The sequence below is a fragment of the Heterodontus francisci genome, chromosome 2 (genome assembly GCF_036365525.1).
Source record: "Heterodontus francisci isolate sHetFra1 chromosome 2, sHetFra1.hap1, whole genome shotgun sequence".
In the NCBI taxonomy this organism is placed as follows: Eukaryota; Metazoa; Chordata; class Chondrichthyes; order Heterodontiformes; family Heterodontidae; genus Heterodontus; species Heterodontus francisci.
The window spans coordinates 196,201,519-196,214,619 of NC_090372.1; the positions used below are offsets into that span (position 1 = coordinate 196,201,519).

At 44.1% G+C, this 13,101-nt stretch overlaps 1 protein-coding gene across 1 annotated transcript in view; it reads right to left on the reverse strand.

Moving 5' to 3' along the window:
* Positions 1-1,701: 1,701 nt before the first annotated feature.
* The window catches only part of nom1 (nucleolar protein with MIF4G domain 1), a 93,994-nt gene continuing 82,594 nt past the window's right edge, over positions 1,702-13,101 (reverse strand). Inside the window, exons 10-11 of the mRNA XM_068015008.1 lie at positions 3,370-3,479; positions 1,702-2,471 (exon numbers count right to left, since the gene is read on the reverse strand). Coding sequence (XP_067871109.1) covers positions 2,294-2,471; positions 3,370-3,479 — 288 coding nt within the window. The 3' untranslated portion in view covers positions 1,702-2,293. The remainder of the gene's footprint in view (positions 2,472-3,369; positions 3,480-13,101) is intronic.

Genomic DNA, 13,101 nt, shown 5'->3' on the forward strand with positions numbered 1-13,101 from the left:
ATACCTGCTGCAAAAATGCATCACCTCAGACCTGTCAGTATTAAATTTCATCTGCCACCTGTCTTCCCATTCTGCTAGCTGGCCTGTCTATGTCCTGTTGCAGGCTGTTCACATAATCCCCACTGTTTGCCACACCTCCAAGTTTGGTATCATCAGCAAAATTTGAGATTCTACTCTGTATTCTAAGATCAAAGTTATTTATATATAGCAAAAAAAAAGTGGTCCCAGCACTGACCATTGGGGAACACTACTGTCTGCCATCCTCCAATCTGAAAAACAACCACTTACTACGATTCGCTGTTTTCTGTCCTTAAGCCAATTTTTTTTATCCATTGGACACTGACCCTCCTATTTCATGAGCCTCAATTTTGTTAGCTTTTTATGTGGTACTTATCAAACGTCTTTTAAAATCCTTATACAGAACAACCACAGGATTCCCTTCATGGACCTTCTCTGTTACTTCATCAAAAAATTCAATCAGATCGATCAAGCATGATTTGTCTTCTACAAATCCATGCTGGCTATCCTTTATTAACTCAAATGTCTCCAAGTGCCCGTTGATTTTTTCCCTGATTATTATTGCTAAAACCTGACCCACCACAGGATGTTAAACTAACTGGCCTGCAGTTGCCAGGACTGTCCTTACACCCTTTCTAGAATAAGGGTAACATATTTGCCACTCTCCAACCATCTGGCACCTCCCCCATATCTAGGGAAGATTGAAAGATTATGTCTCCATCCCCACTTCCTTTAGCAACTTGGGATGCAAACCATCCAGACCAGGTGACTTATCTACTCCAAGCATAGCCAACCTTTGCAGTACCAGTGGCCTAAAGGGAATGGTGACTAATGGCGGGATGAAGTGGTGGATGCACAAGAGGCTAGAGTCAGGTATGCCCAATTCTGGGGTTCTGGTTAGAGGTGTTGAGTAACTCAGAGTGAATGTAGATCAGCAAGAACAGAAGTGACGGAAGCAGGTAACATTATGGATGTCGAAATACGCACTTTGTGATGGAGACATTATGGGGTCAGGTGGTCAGTTTGGAATTCAATAGGTTGCTGAGGTTGCAAACTGTCTGGTTCAATCTTAGTTAATGAATGGGAAGGGGGATTGAATCAGTGGCAAGGTTATGGAGTTTGTAGCTGGGTCTGAAGATGATGGTTTTAGTCTCTTCAATATTTAATTTAAAAAAATGTCCATGGGATGAGTGTCACTGGCAAGGTCGACAAAACTGCACATTATCTAGGACTGGTTGTCAGACAAGCAATCTGACAACACAGAGGCAGTGAAGAGTTTGAGCGAAGAGTGAAGAGATAGAGTATCATTAGCATGTATGTGAAAGCTAACCAATGTCTTTATGATGTTGGCAATGTCTTGAGGTATTGAATGTCTAGAATATTGGGGGAAGGGTGTGAAAGTACACTGTTTTATCCTATTCTCACCTGATAGTCCTAGATATGCACTTTTCAAATAAGTCACTGGATATTGCTGGGAAACTGCAGCTTACTAACGTGCAATACAAAGGTCATACCTTTTAAAATCTAATAGACAAATCAAACAACCATTGCACATATAAATGCAACTTTTCATTACACTTTTTAAAAGTTCAATTAACAGTTTGAGAAAAACACTATGTCCTCATTAAATCTATGATAGACTGTTCTAAAAAAACTTAATAAAAACACTGTAGATAAGTACGCACAAGGATCTGCAGAATCTTTGTTCACGTGTCCACACTTGCTTTTATAAAGGACATTATAGTTTTAAGTGCCAGATAATGATTAATTTCTGCTGCAGTGGATTCTTGTTACTCCCAAGACACATTGAAATACCCTATTTTTAATGAAATATCTTCCTTGATATTTTCATGTGGGTTACAATACAACCACAAGCTTGCTTACTATAAATATCAAAGTTTATTTGCACACAAAAGTTGCCTGTAATTCTTTAGTTACAAGGACTCCTCTGAACAGAACAAAAATTACTATCATTTTCTTTTATCTAGATAGGAATATAACTGTAATCTGAACCATACCAGTATTGAAAGTGGTGTGGTCAAAAGGCAGACAAATGTATAGGACAGTAATGCTGTAGAAATACACCACCCAGTGGTCGTTTCTACAAGTGCAGAAAGTTACAACATTTTCTTTGAATGCCGCTGCATGAAGTGTCTTCTGTTTTACAATGCAGGTCTTACAAGTTCAAATACTGAGTCAGGTATTTGTTGGAGATGCAGCTGTGAGCAGCATTTCCAATTCACGTCGGCATAAAATCATTTATTATGTTTGGTGGTTAAAATTTCAGTATGGTATTTTTAGTTTGTAAAGCCTTTTCAGCTATGTCCACACGTTCTTTAAGCAAATTAGCTTGTTCTGCAGTGCCCAGGCTGGAGGCATTCTTCAATAAGAAGTGTGTAATGAAGAGTTTCAGGCCTTCTCGCAACATTGCCAGCTTTGGAGTTCCAGAGATCCTGCAATGACAGAATACAAGGACCTTTAGAAGAATCCCAATTGGCAACTGGGTGTTGGAATGTTATTGCATGGTTATTTCAGCTTTTGGACAAAAGTATGAATTGAGAATGAATAGAGGGGATAAATATTCAACAAACTTCCTAACCGTTGAAAGAGACCTTTAGTGTAAGGGTAAATATATGGAATAATGTGCAATTGTCCTTAGTTCAAGTCACAAACAGTTAAATGTCATCAAAACTGAAATTTGTAGTGCTAAGTTGAAGATCTGAAAGTTGCTATAACATTTAATTATACAGGTTGATTGGACTAATGTCTAGAGAGAATCTTTTACACAATGGTCCTGGCACTCACATCTCTATCTTATCCTTTGATTCTGAAGGTGTCTAATTGTTTTAACAAATTTCAGTCTAATCTTAAAAGTATTTCTGTAACTATGCTTTGCCACCAATGATCTGGATTAAATGCACTGGCCAAAATAAGCTAAGCAAGCACAGAGTGAGGGATCAATCCTGGGACCTCCTGGCCTGTAATACGTAGAAGGCCCCTTTTCCCACTAAATCACTCAGGCAGGCAATTCAAACTCTTATATCACATTAATTTACTGATTTTAATGATCGATTCAGTCACTAATCACCATTTTGTCTATAACCATGAATCAAGAAACACAATGAAGTTTATAGTGCTGAAGTAAACATATAGGTAATGAAGTTATTTACATTTAATGCAAGATCTAAAGCAAGGCACAGAAAGTTACATTTTAGATATGTTGACTGGACTATATGGCGTCTACGCTATTTTGAAATTAATTGACATATTTGAACACTTTTATGGCATTGTTTTACATTTATATATAAAATAAAAAAATAGAAATGATAACATTTGTTACAAAAATGCTACCTTTGAAATATTGCCACTAATTCTTCTGGTTCTGTGTTCACAAGTAGTTTATGCAGAACTTGGCGTAGGAACCTGACTTTAGATTTATCCAGTTCACTGAACTCAATCACCTACAATATTCAAACAGGTAAATATGGTAAACAAAAAAAAGTAGAAAATATATGGAATAATGTGCAATTATCCTTAGTTCCAGTCACAAACAGTTAAATATCAAATCTGAAATTGGTAGTTCTAAGTTGAAGATCTGAAAGTTGCTGTAACATTTAATAGTAGAAAAATAGAAGTAGGTCATTCAGCCCCTTGAGTCTGTTCTGTCATTCAGTTAGGTCAAGGCTGATCTGTATCACAACTCCATATCCTCTTAGCCAGTAAAAATCTATTAATCTGGTCTTGAAAATTTCTATTAACCCAGCATCCAAAGCTTTTTGTGGAGTGTTCCATATTTCCACCATTCTTTGTGTGAAGAAGTGCTTCCTGAAATCACCCCTAAATAGCCTAGCTCTAATTTAAGGTTATAACCCCTTGTTCTGGCTACCCCAGAGAAAATAATATCTCTCTGTCTACCCCTTTGAACATCCGAAACGCCTCAATTAGATCATCCCTTGATCTTCTTTACTCAAGGAAATAAGCCTAATCTATGCAACCTGTCTTCACAAGTTAACTTTTTCAGACTCGGTATCATTCTGGTAAATCTATGCTGCACCCCACTCTATGGCCAATATATCCTCTGTGAGATGCAGTGCTCCAAAAGGGGTCTAACCAGAGCTTTAACATTGAAAAAATTCTTATATTAAATAAGTTCCTCCCCATGATTTATTTTCAGGTTCCCTTGTATTTTGTCCTCTTCTGCTGTGAAAACCGATAGAAAGTGCTCATTTAACTAATCTGCAATTTCCTATTATCGTCTCACCTCCATCTGTCTTTAATGGGACCACATTTTATAAAATGGAATTGCTTGACAAAAAATGACCAAGGCCCATCTAGTTCAGCTTCTACCTTCCTGGCAAAGTATGATAAAAACTTTTCCTGTTAGCTTTAATATCCCTTCCAAGTTGGTTTTTTAATATTCCAATTTGTACCTCATAACTTTCTGTGTCTTTTTGTTGCTTTTCCAGTCTGCTGGATTCCACTTTTCCTTGCATTTGTGTAAGCCTTTTCTGTTAGCTTGAAACTCCCCTAAACTTACTTGTTGACTGGTTAACTACACAAGTGGAACCTTTGCCTCTATGTACTGGTTTTGTATCATATATACATCTTTGAATACTTCCCAATGATTGGCTGTAGGTTTACCTATTAACAGTTCAGCCCAGTTTATTGTAGTCAATGGAGTTCTCAGGCTTTCAAAGTTTGCCGTACTTAAATCTTGTTTGGTGTCTCTCCCTCTCAAACCTAATATTAAATGCATTAAAACGGTTACTATTTGCAAGATGCTCCCTTACCCTTTTTTATTTCATGGGATATGGGCGTCACTGGCAAGGCCAGCATTTAATGCCCATCCCTAATTACCCTCCACAACTGAGTGACTTGCTGGGCCATTTCGGAGGGCAGTTAAGAGTCAACCACATTGGTGTGGGTCTGGAGTCACATGTAGGCCAGACCAGGTAAGTATGGCAGATTTCCTTCTCTAAGTGCACCAGATGATATGACAAATGATGATAGTTCCATGGACAATTACTAATTTTTACTAATTAATTGAATTTAAATTCCATCAGCTGTCATGGTGGGATTTGAACCCTTGTAAGCCTGGCCTCTGGATTAGTAGCTCAGTGACATTACGACGACGCGACCGTCTCCCCAGACTGTTAACTAATTCTGGTTCGTTATCAAATCTAATATGGTCTTAAACCTTGTTGATTCTAAAAGTATTATTCTAGAGAACTGTCCCACTCATTAACACTGCAAGAACAGCGGAAGGTCAGAGAGCCCACTGGGGATAAAGCAGTGGCAGAGAGTGGAGAGCACTGCGAGAACAGTGGACATAAAGCAACGGCGGAGGGCGGTGAGAAGAGAGAGAGAGCATGTGAGAGTATTGTGATACTGCGAGAACAGCAGACATAAAGCAACAGCTGTGGGGGGGGGGGGGAGGGGGAGGGAAAAGAGGGATGGAGGAAGGGTGGGGGAGAGAGAGAGCACGAGAGTGAGAGTACTGCGAGTACAGCGGACATAAAGCAACAGCTGTGGGGGTGGGGGGGGAAGAGGGATGGAGAAAGGGTGGGGGAGGGAGAGAGAGAGCACGAGAGTGAGAGTACTGCGTGTACAGCAGACATAAAGCAACAGCTGTGGGGGGGGGGGGGGGAGGGAGGGATGGAGGGAGGGTCGGGGAGAGAGTGAGAGAGAGAGAGCACGAGAGAGAGATTACTGCGAGTACAGCAGACATAAAGCAACGGTGGGGGGCGGGGTGAGAGAGAGCGCATGCAAGCGAGAGTACTGAGAGAACAGCGGACATAAAGCAACAGCGGGGGAGGAGGGAGGGAAGGACAGAGAGAGAGTGCACGAGAGTGAGAGTACTGTGAGAACAGCGGACATAAAGCAACGGCGGTGGAGGAGAGAGAGAGCGAGCGAGTACTGTGAAAACAGCGGACATAAAGCAACAGCTGGGCGGGGGGGGGTGGGAAAAGAGGGAGAGAGAGAGTACGCGCGAGCACGCTTGCACTGAGAACAGCAGAAGGCCTGAGAGCACAGTGGGCCAAAAGCAGTGGCAGAGAGACAGCATGGCTAGAACAGAAGGTCCAAGAGCACAGCAGGGATAAAGCAGCAGTGGACAGAGAGATGGAGAGAGCACTGAGAGAGGAAACGAAGAAAAAAAATCAGTGTGATGTCACAGGATGCAGCAAGTGGTTGGTTGGTATTTCTCTTTTCCTCTCTCTAAACTAAAGCATTCTTTCAAGTAGGAACCGGGAAATTATTAACCTCAATCAGGGTGAGAAAACAGTGAGTGAATTAATAAGAGTAGTAGCACAGATTACTGGTGATAGTTGAGCCTAGGTAGGTGAACTCTTGAACCACTTCCAGAGCATGTCTCTAGATGCAGAAATCAACAAGCGCATGGGAAAGGCTTCCACTGCTATGTCCAGACTGGCCAAGAGAGTGTGGGAAAATGGCGCACTGACACGGAACACAAAAGTCCGAGTGTATCAAGCCTGTGTCCTCAGTACCTTGCTCTATGGCAGCGAGGCCAGGACAACGTATGTCAGCCAAGAGCGACGTCTCAATTCATTCCATCTTCGCTGCCTCCGGAGAATACTTGGCATCAGGTGGCAGGACCGTATCTCCAACACAGAAGTCCTCGAGGCGGCCAACATCCCCAGCTTATACAGACTACTGAGTCAGCGGCGCTTGAGATGGCTTGGCCATGTGAGCCGCATGGAAGATGGCAGGATCCCCAAAGACACATTGTACAGCGAACTTGCCACTGGTATCAGACCCACTGGCTGTTCATGTCTCCGCCTTAAAGACGTCTGCAAACGCGACATGAAGTCCTGTAACATTGATCACAAGTCGTGGGAGTCAGTTGGCAGCGTTCGCCAGAGCTGGCGGGCAGCCATAAAGGCGGGGCTAAAGTGTGGCGAGTCGAAGAGACTTAGCAGCTGGCAGTAAAAAAGACAGAGGCGCAAGGGGAGAGCCAACTGTGTAACAGCCCCGACAAACAAATTTTTCTGCAGCACCTGTGGACGAGCCTGTCACTCTAGAATTGGCCTTTATAGCCACTCCAGGCGTTGCTCCACACACCACTGACCACCTCCAGGTGCTTACCCATTGTCTCTCGAGATAAGGAGGCCAAAGAAGGAGTAGCACAGAGCAGGTCTAGAGGCATTAATTAAAATTAATAGTTTAAACAAAGTACCAACTCAATTCCAAAAGAGGAAATAGAGTTTTTTTTTAGATCATGGATGGGGAGCTGCAACCTGTCCCTTGCATTTCCTGTGCCATGTGGGAACTTCAGTACACTTCATGTGTCTTGGGCAACCATGCGTGTCGGAAGCACCTCCACCTGCTTCAGCTCAAGCTCAGGATTTCTGAGCTTGAGAAGCAGCTGGAGTCACTGTGGAACATCAGGGAGCAGGAGTTTCCTGGATTGTACTTTCCAGGAGCTGGTAACCCCAGAGGCAAGATAGTAGGTGCATGGCCATCCAGAAGACGAGGAAGAAGCAGGAGATGCAAGAGTCTTTGCGGTGTGTGCCACTCTCAAACAGGTACTCAGCATTGGTTCTACTGGGAGCGACAACACCCTGAAGGAGTGCATTCAGAGCTTTACAGGAAGGAGAAACAAAGTGTAGAAATGTAGTTGTATTAGGAGATTCCATAGTCAGGAGGACACAGGCATTTCTGTAACCGTCATTGTGAGTCCTGCATGGTGAGTTGCTTCCCTGGTGCCAGGCTAAAGGACATCACGGAGAGGGTGCTGGATATTCTGCAAGGGGAAGGGAGTGAGCCAGAGGTTGTGGTACACATTGATACCAACGATTTTGCAAGGGCAGGTATTGAGGTCCTACGGTCAGATTTTCAGGAGCTAGGGAGGAAGTTAAAGAGTAGCAGCTCGAAGGTAGTAATCTCTGCATCACTCTGCCACACGCTAGCGAGAGTAGAAATAGGAAGATAGGCAGGATCAATGCGTGGCTTGAAGCGTGACGCAGGAGGGAGGGATACAGATTCTTAGGGCATTGAGACCAGTTCTGGGGCAGAAGGCACTGATTCAAAAGGAACGGGTTGCACCTCAACAGGACTGGGACCAGTGTCTTTGTGGGGAGGTTCACTAGTATGATTGGGGAAACTTTAAACTAAATTGGCAGAGAGATGGTCACTAGCATATAGAAGTAGAAAAGAGGAATATGCTGCATAATGTGAGAGCATTGGACAGTACTAGAGAAGGGAGTAGTCCCAAATTAGATAGGAGCAGACAGAGGAGGGCAATGAGGAAAGCAAATACAAGACAGCAATACATGTATGTAAATGCACAAAGTGTGGTGAATAATGTTGGTGAGCTACAAGCACAAATAGTATGGGAATATGATGTAGTGGCAATAATGGAAACATGGCTTAAAAAATGATGAGGACTGAGTGCTTAACATGCAAGGATATAAAGTGTTCAGAAAAGATAGGGAAGGAAAAAAGGGAGGTGGGGTGCCATTATTGATTAGGGAAGACATTGTAGTGTTGGAAAGGGAGGATGTCCTTGAGGAGGCAAGGACAGAACCCATTTGGTTAGAGTTAAGAAACAAAGAGAGTATGATCATGCTACTAGGGGTATTCTATAGGCCTCCAAATAGAGAGAGAGAGAGAGATTGTGGAGCAAATCTGCAGGGAAATCAGAGATGTGCAAGAACTATAGAGTATTGATATTGGGGGACTTCCATTATCCAAATATGGATTGGGATAATTGTAGAGTAAAGGGAAAGGGGGGAAGGAATTTCTGATGTGTTCAGGAGAACTTCCTTGATCAATATGTTCTTGGCCCAACTAGAAAGGAGGCATTGCTGGATCTGGTGCTGGGAAATGAGGTGGATCAGGTGTCTGTGGAGGTGCACTTGGGAGGGATCACCTTATCATAAGGTTTAGACTTGAAATTCAGAAAAGCAAGGAACGATACAAGATAGAATGGCTAGATTGGAAGAGGGCTAATTTCAATGTGATGAGAAGGGATCCAGGATAAAATGGAACCAAGAACTGATGGGAAAAACTGTCATGGAACAACGGGCGATCTTTGAGGAACAGATGCTTCAGATACAGACTAGATACATTCCAACAAGGGCAAATGGTTGGGGAACCAAAAACAGGGCTTCTTGGATGTCGAGGAAGATAGTGATTATGATGAAACAAAAAAAAGAGGGTGCATGATGCATTTTAGGTGAATTCTTCAAGTGAGAACTAGGCCAAATACAATAAGTTGAGAGGGAAGGTGAAGAGAAAATAAGACTGGCAAAGAGAGACTAGAAGAATAGAATGGCAGTCAACAGAAAAGGAAATCCAAAAATCTTCTACTGGCATGAAAACAGTAAGTGAGTACTAAGAGCTGGAGTGGGACCTAATAGGGACAAAGAGAGCAATATATGCTTACAGGCACAGGATAAAGCTAGAATATTTAATGAGTGCTTTGTATCAGTGTTTACTAAGGAAGAGTAACCTGACAAATATCAGTAGAAGTGGAGAGAGTAGAAGCAATGGATAGGGTAAAAATTGATAGGGAGGTTGTACTGGAAAGGCTGGCTATGCTGGCTTGCATCCCGGGTTGCTAAAGGAAGTGGGGATGGAGATAGCGGAGGTCTTGCCATAATCTTCCAATCTTCCCTAGATATGGGGGAGGTGCCAGAGGATTGGAAAGTGGCAAATGTAACACCCTTATCCAAGAAAGGGTGTAAAGACAGTCCTCCTAGCAACTACAGGACAGTTATTTTAAAATCAGTGGTGGGTAAGGTTTTCGAAACAATAATTGTGGGGAAAAAAAATCAACAGGCATTTGGAGAGATTTGAGTTAATTAAGGATAGCAAGAACAGATTTGTAAAAGGCAGATCATGCTTGAATAATCAAATTGGATTTTTTGTTAAAGCAGAGAAGGTTGATGAAGGGAATGCGGTGGATGTTGCCTATATGGATTTTGAAGAAGGCGTTTGATAAGAGTCATAGGGCTGGATTTTATCTTAGGCGGACAGGAATTCGCCACCAACGTAAACATATCCCCCACTCTACCATTACCATCAAACCAGGGGACCAACCCTGGTTCAAAGAAGAGTGCAGGAGGGCATGCCAGCAGCAGCACCAGGCATACCTCAAAATGTGGTGTCAGCCTGGTGAAGCTACAACACAGGACTACTTGCATGCCAAACAGCTGAAGCAGCATGCGATAGACAGGGCCAAGCGATCCCACAACCAACAGATCAAATCTAAGCTTTGCAGTCCTGCCACATCCAGTTGTGAATGGTGGTGGGCAATTAAACAACTGACAGGAGAAGGCTCCACAAATATCCCCATCCTCAACGATGGGGGAGCCCAACACATCAGTGCAAAAGACAAGGCTGAAGCATCTGCATCCTATCTTCAGCCAGAAGTGCCGAGTGGATGATCCATCTCGGCCTCCTCCTGAGGTCCCCTGCATCACAGATGCCAGTCTTCAGCCAATCCGATTCACTCCACGGGATGTCAAGAAACGGCTGAAGGCACTGGATACTGCAAATGCTATGGGCCCTGACAACATTCCAGAAATAGTGCTGAAGACCTGTACTCCAGAACTAGCCGTGCCTCTAGCCCAGCTGTTCCAGTACAGCTATAACACTGGCATCTATCTGGCAATGTGGAAAATTGCTCAGCTATATCCTTTTCACAAAAAACAGGACAAATCCAACCTGGCCTATCGGTCTACTCTCGATCATCAGTAAAGTGATGGAAAGGGTCGTCAGCAGTGCTATCAAGCGGCACTTGCTCAGCAATAACCTGCTCACTGACGCTCAGTTTGGGTTCCACCAGGGACACTCAGCTCCTGCCCTCATTACAGCCTTTGTCCGAACATAGACAAAAGAGCTGAACTCAAGAGATGAGGTGACAGTTGACATCAAGGAAGCATTTGACCAAGTATGGCATCAAGGAGCCCTAGCAAAACTGGAGTCAACAGGAATCGGGGGAAAATATCTCCACTGGCTGGAGTCATATCTAGCACAAAGGAAGATGGCTCTGGTTGTTGGAGGTCAACCACCTGACTCCCAGGACATCACTGCAGGATTTCCTCAGGGTAGTGTCCTAAAGGTCTGCTCAGGTCAGGAAAAAGAACCCGACCCGAACCACAGTGGACCTGAGCCTGACCTGGCCCAATCCCCTCCGATCTGGCTCCGAGCCCGACCCGACCTGAGCCTGACATAGACTCGATCCGACCCGACCATCCCTTCGCTTACCTTCTGACTGGGAAGCTCCAGGAAGCTGTAGCGCACGTGTGATGACGTCATAGTGACGTCACTCGTTCACTGCGCAGACTCAGTTTCGTCCCAGACTCGCAGCTCAGTTAAGTTTTTTAATTTCAATACTTACCAGCACAGCACTTACCATGTGTGTCTAGCCCGACCCGACCCAGACTTAGCCTGACCCGAGCCCGAAAGCCGGACCCGGAAGATGGGCCTAATCCGACCCGAACGCGACACTTCGTTGGGTCTCATTGGGTTCGGGTCGGAGGCAGGCCTTTATAGTGTCCTAGGCCCAACCATCTTCAGCCGCTTCACCAATGATCTTCCCTCCATCATAAGGTCAGAGGTGGGGATGCTTACTGATGATTGCACAATGTTCAGCACCTTTTGTGACTCCTCAGAACTGAAGCGGCCCTTGTCCAGATGCAGCAAGACCTGGACAACATCCAGGCTTGGGCTAATAAGTGGCAAGTAACATTTGTGCCACATAGGTGCCAGGCAATTACCATCTCAAACAAGAGAGAATATAACCATCTCCTCTTTATGTTCAATGGCATTACCATCACTGAATCCCCCACTATCAACATCCTGGGGGTTATCATTGATGTGAAGCTGAACTGGACCATCCACATAAATACAGTAGCTACAAGAGCAGGTCAGAGGCTAGGAATTCTGCGACGAGTAACTCACCTTCCGTTTCCCCAATGCCTGCCCACAATCTATGAGGCACAAGTTAAGAATGTGATGGAATACACTCCACTTGCCTGGATGACTGCAGCTTCAACAACCCTCAAAGAACTTGACACCATCCAGGAGAAAGCAGCCCACTTGATTGGCACCCCATCCACCACATCAAACATTCACTTCCCTTCACCACCGAGGCAGCAGTGTGTACCATCTACAAGATGCACTGCAGCAACGCACCAAGGCTCCTTAATCATCACCTTCTAAACCCGTGACCTCTACCACCTAGAAGGACAAGGGCAGCAGATGCATGGGAACACCACCATCTGAAAATTCCCCTCCACACACCATCCTGACTTAGAACTATATCGCCGTTCCTTCACTGTCACTGGGTCAAAATCCTACAACTCCCTTCCTAACAGCACTGTAGGTGTACCTACACCCTAAGGACTGCAGCGGTTCAAGAAGGCAACTCACCACCACCTTCTCAAGAGCAATTAGGGATGGGCAATAAATGCTGACCTAGCCAGCGACGCCCACATCCCCCGAATGAATACAGAAAAAAAAGTGGGGGGGGGGGGAGAAGAAGGGGTGTGAGGGCAGGAATGGGACACGTGAAAAGGGAGAGGAAGAAAACCTGCAGATTTACTGGAGCACTGCAAATGACACTTTTTCCAAGGCCTATTTTTAAACATGGGTGCATCAAACCAATAACTACACTACACTGGCAGGGACTCTCAACCCAGCTGAAAAAACTCAGATGATCAGCAATTACCATTTAGGGAAGGTTGGGGCGTACATGTCAGACTCTGGCCTCTTGTCCATTCCTCACTTCCTTTACTTCACCCCACTACTGATGGTCAAGTCTTCAGCTGTCTAGGGCCTGTGCACTAGAATTCCCTCCCTGAAACTCTCCACCTCTCTTCCCCTTTAAATCCCTCCTTAATACCCACTGTTTTGGCTACTTATAAGTTCCTAATATTTCCTTCCTTGGTTCAGCGCCTATTTTTGATTATGCTTCAGTGAAGTGCCTTTGGGACATCTTTCTGTGTTAAAGGCGCTATAAAAATGATATTGTTATCCACCAAGACTGGGATTTGAATCTAGAGCTCCTATTTGTGTAAAATGAGGCTTAACCGTCTTGCTATTTAGATGACAAAA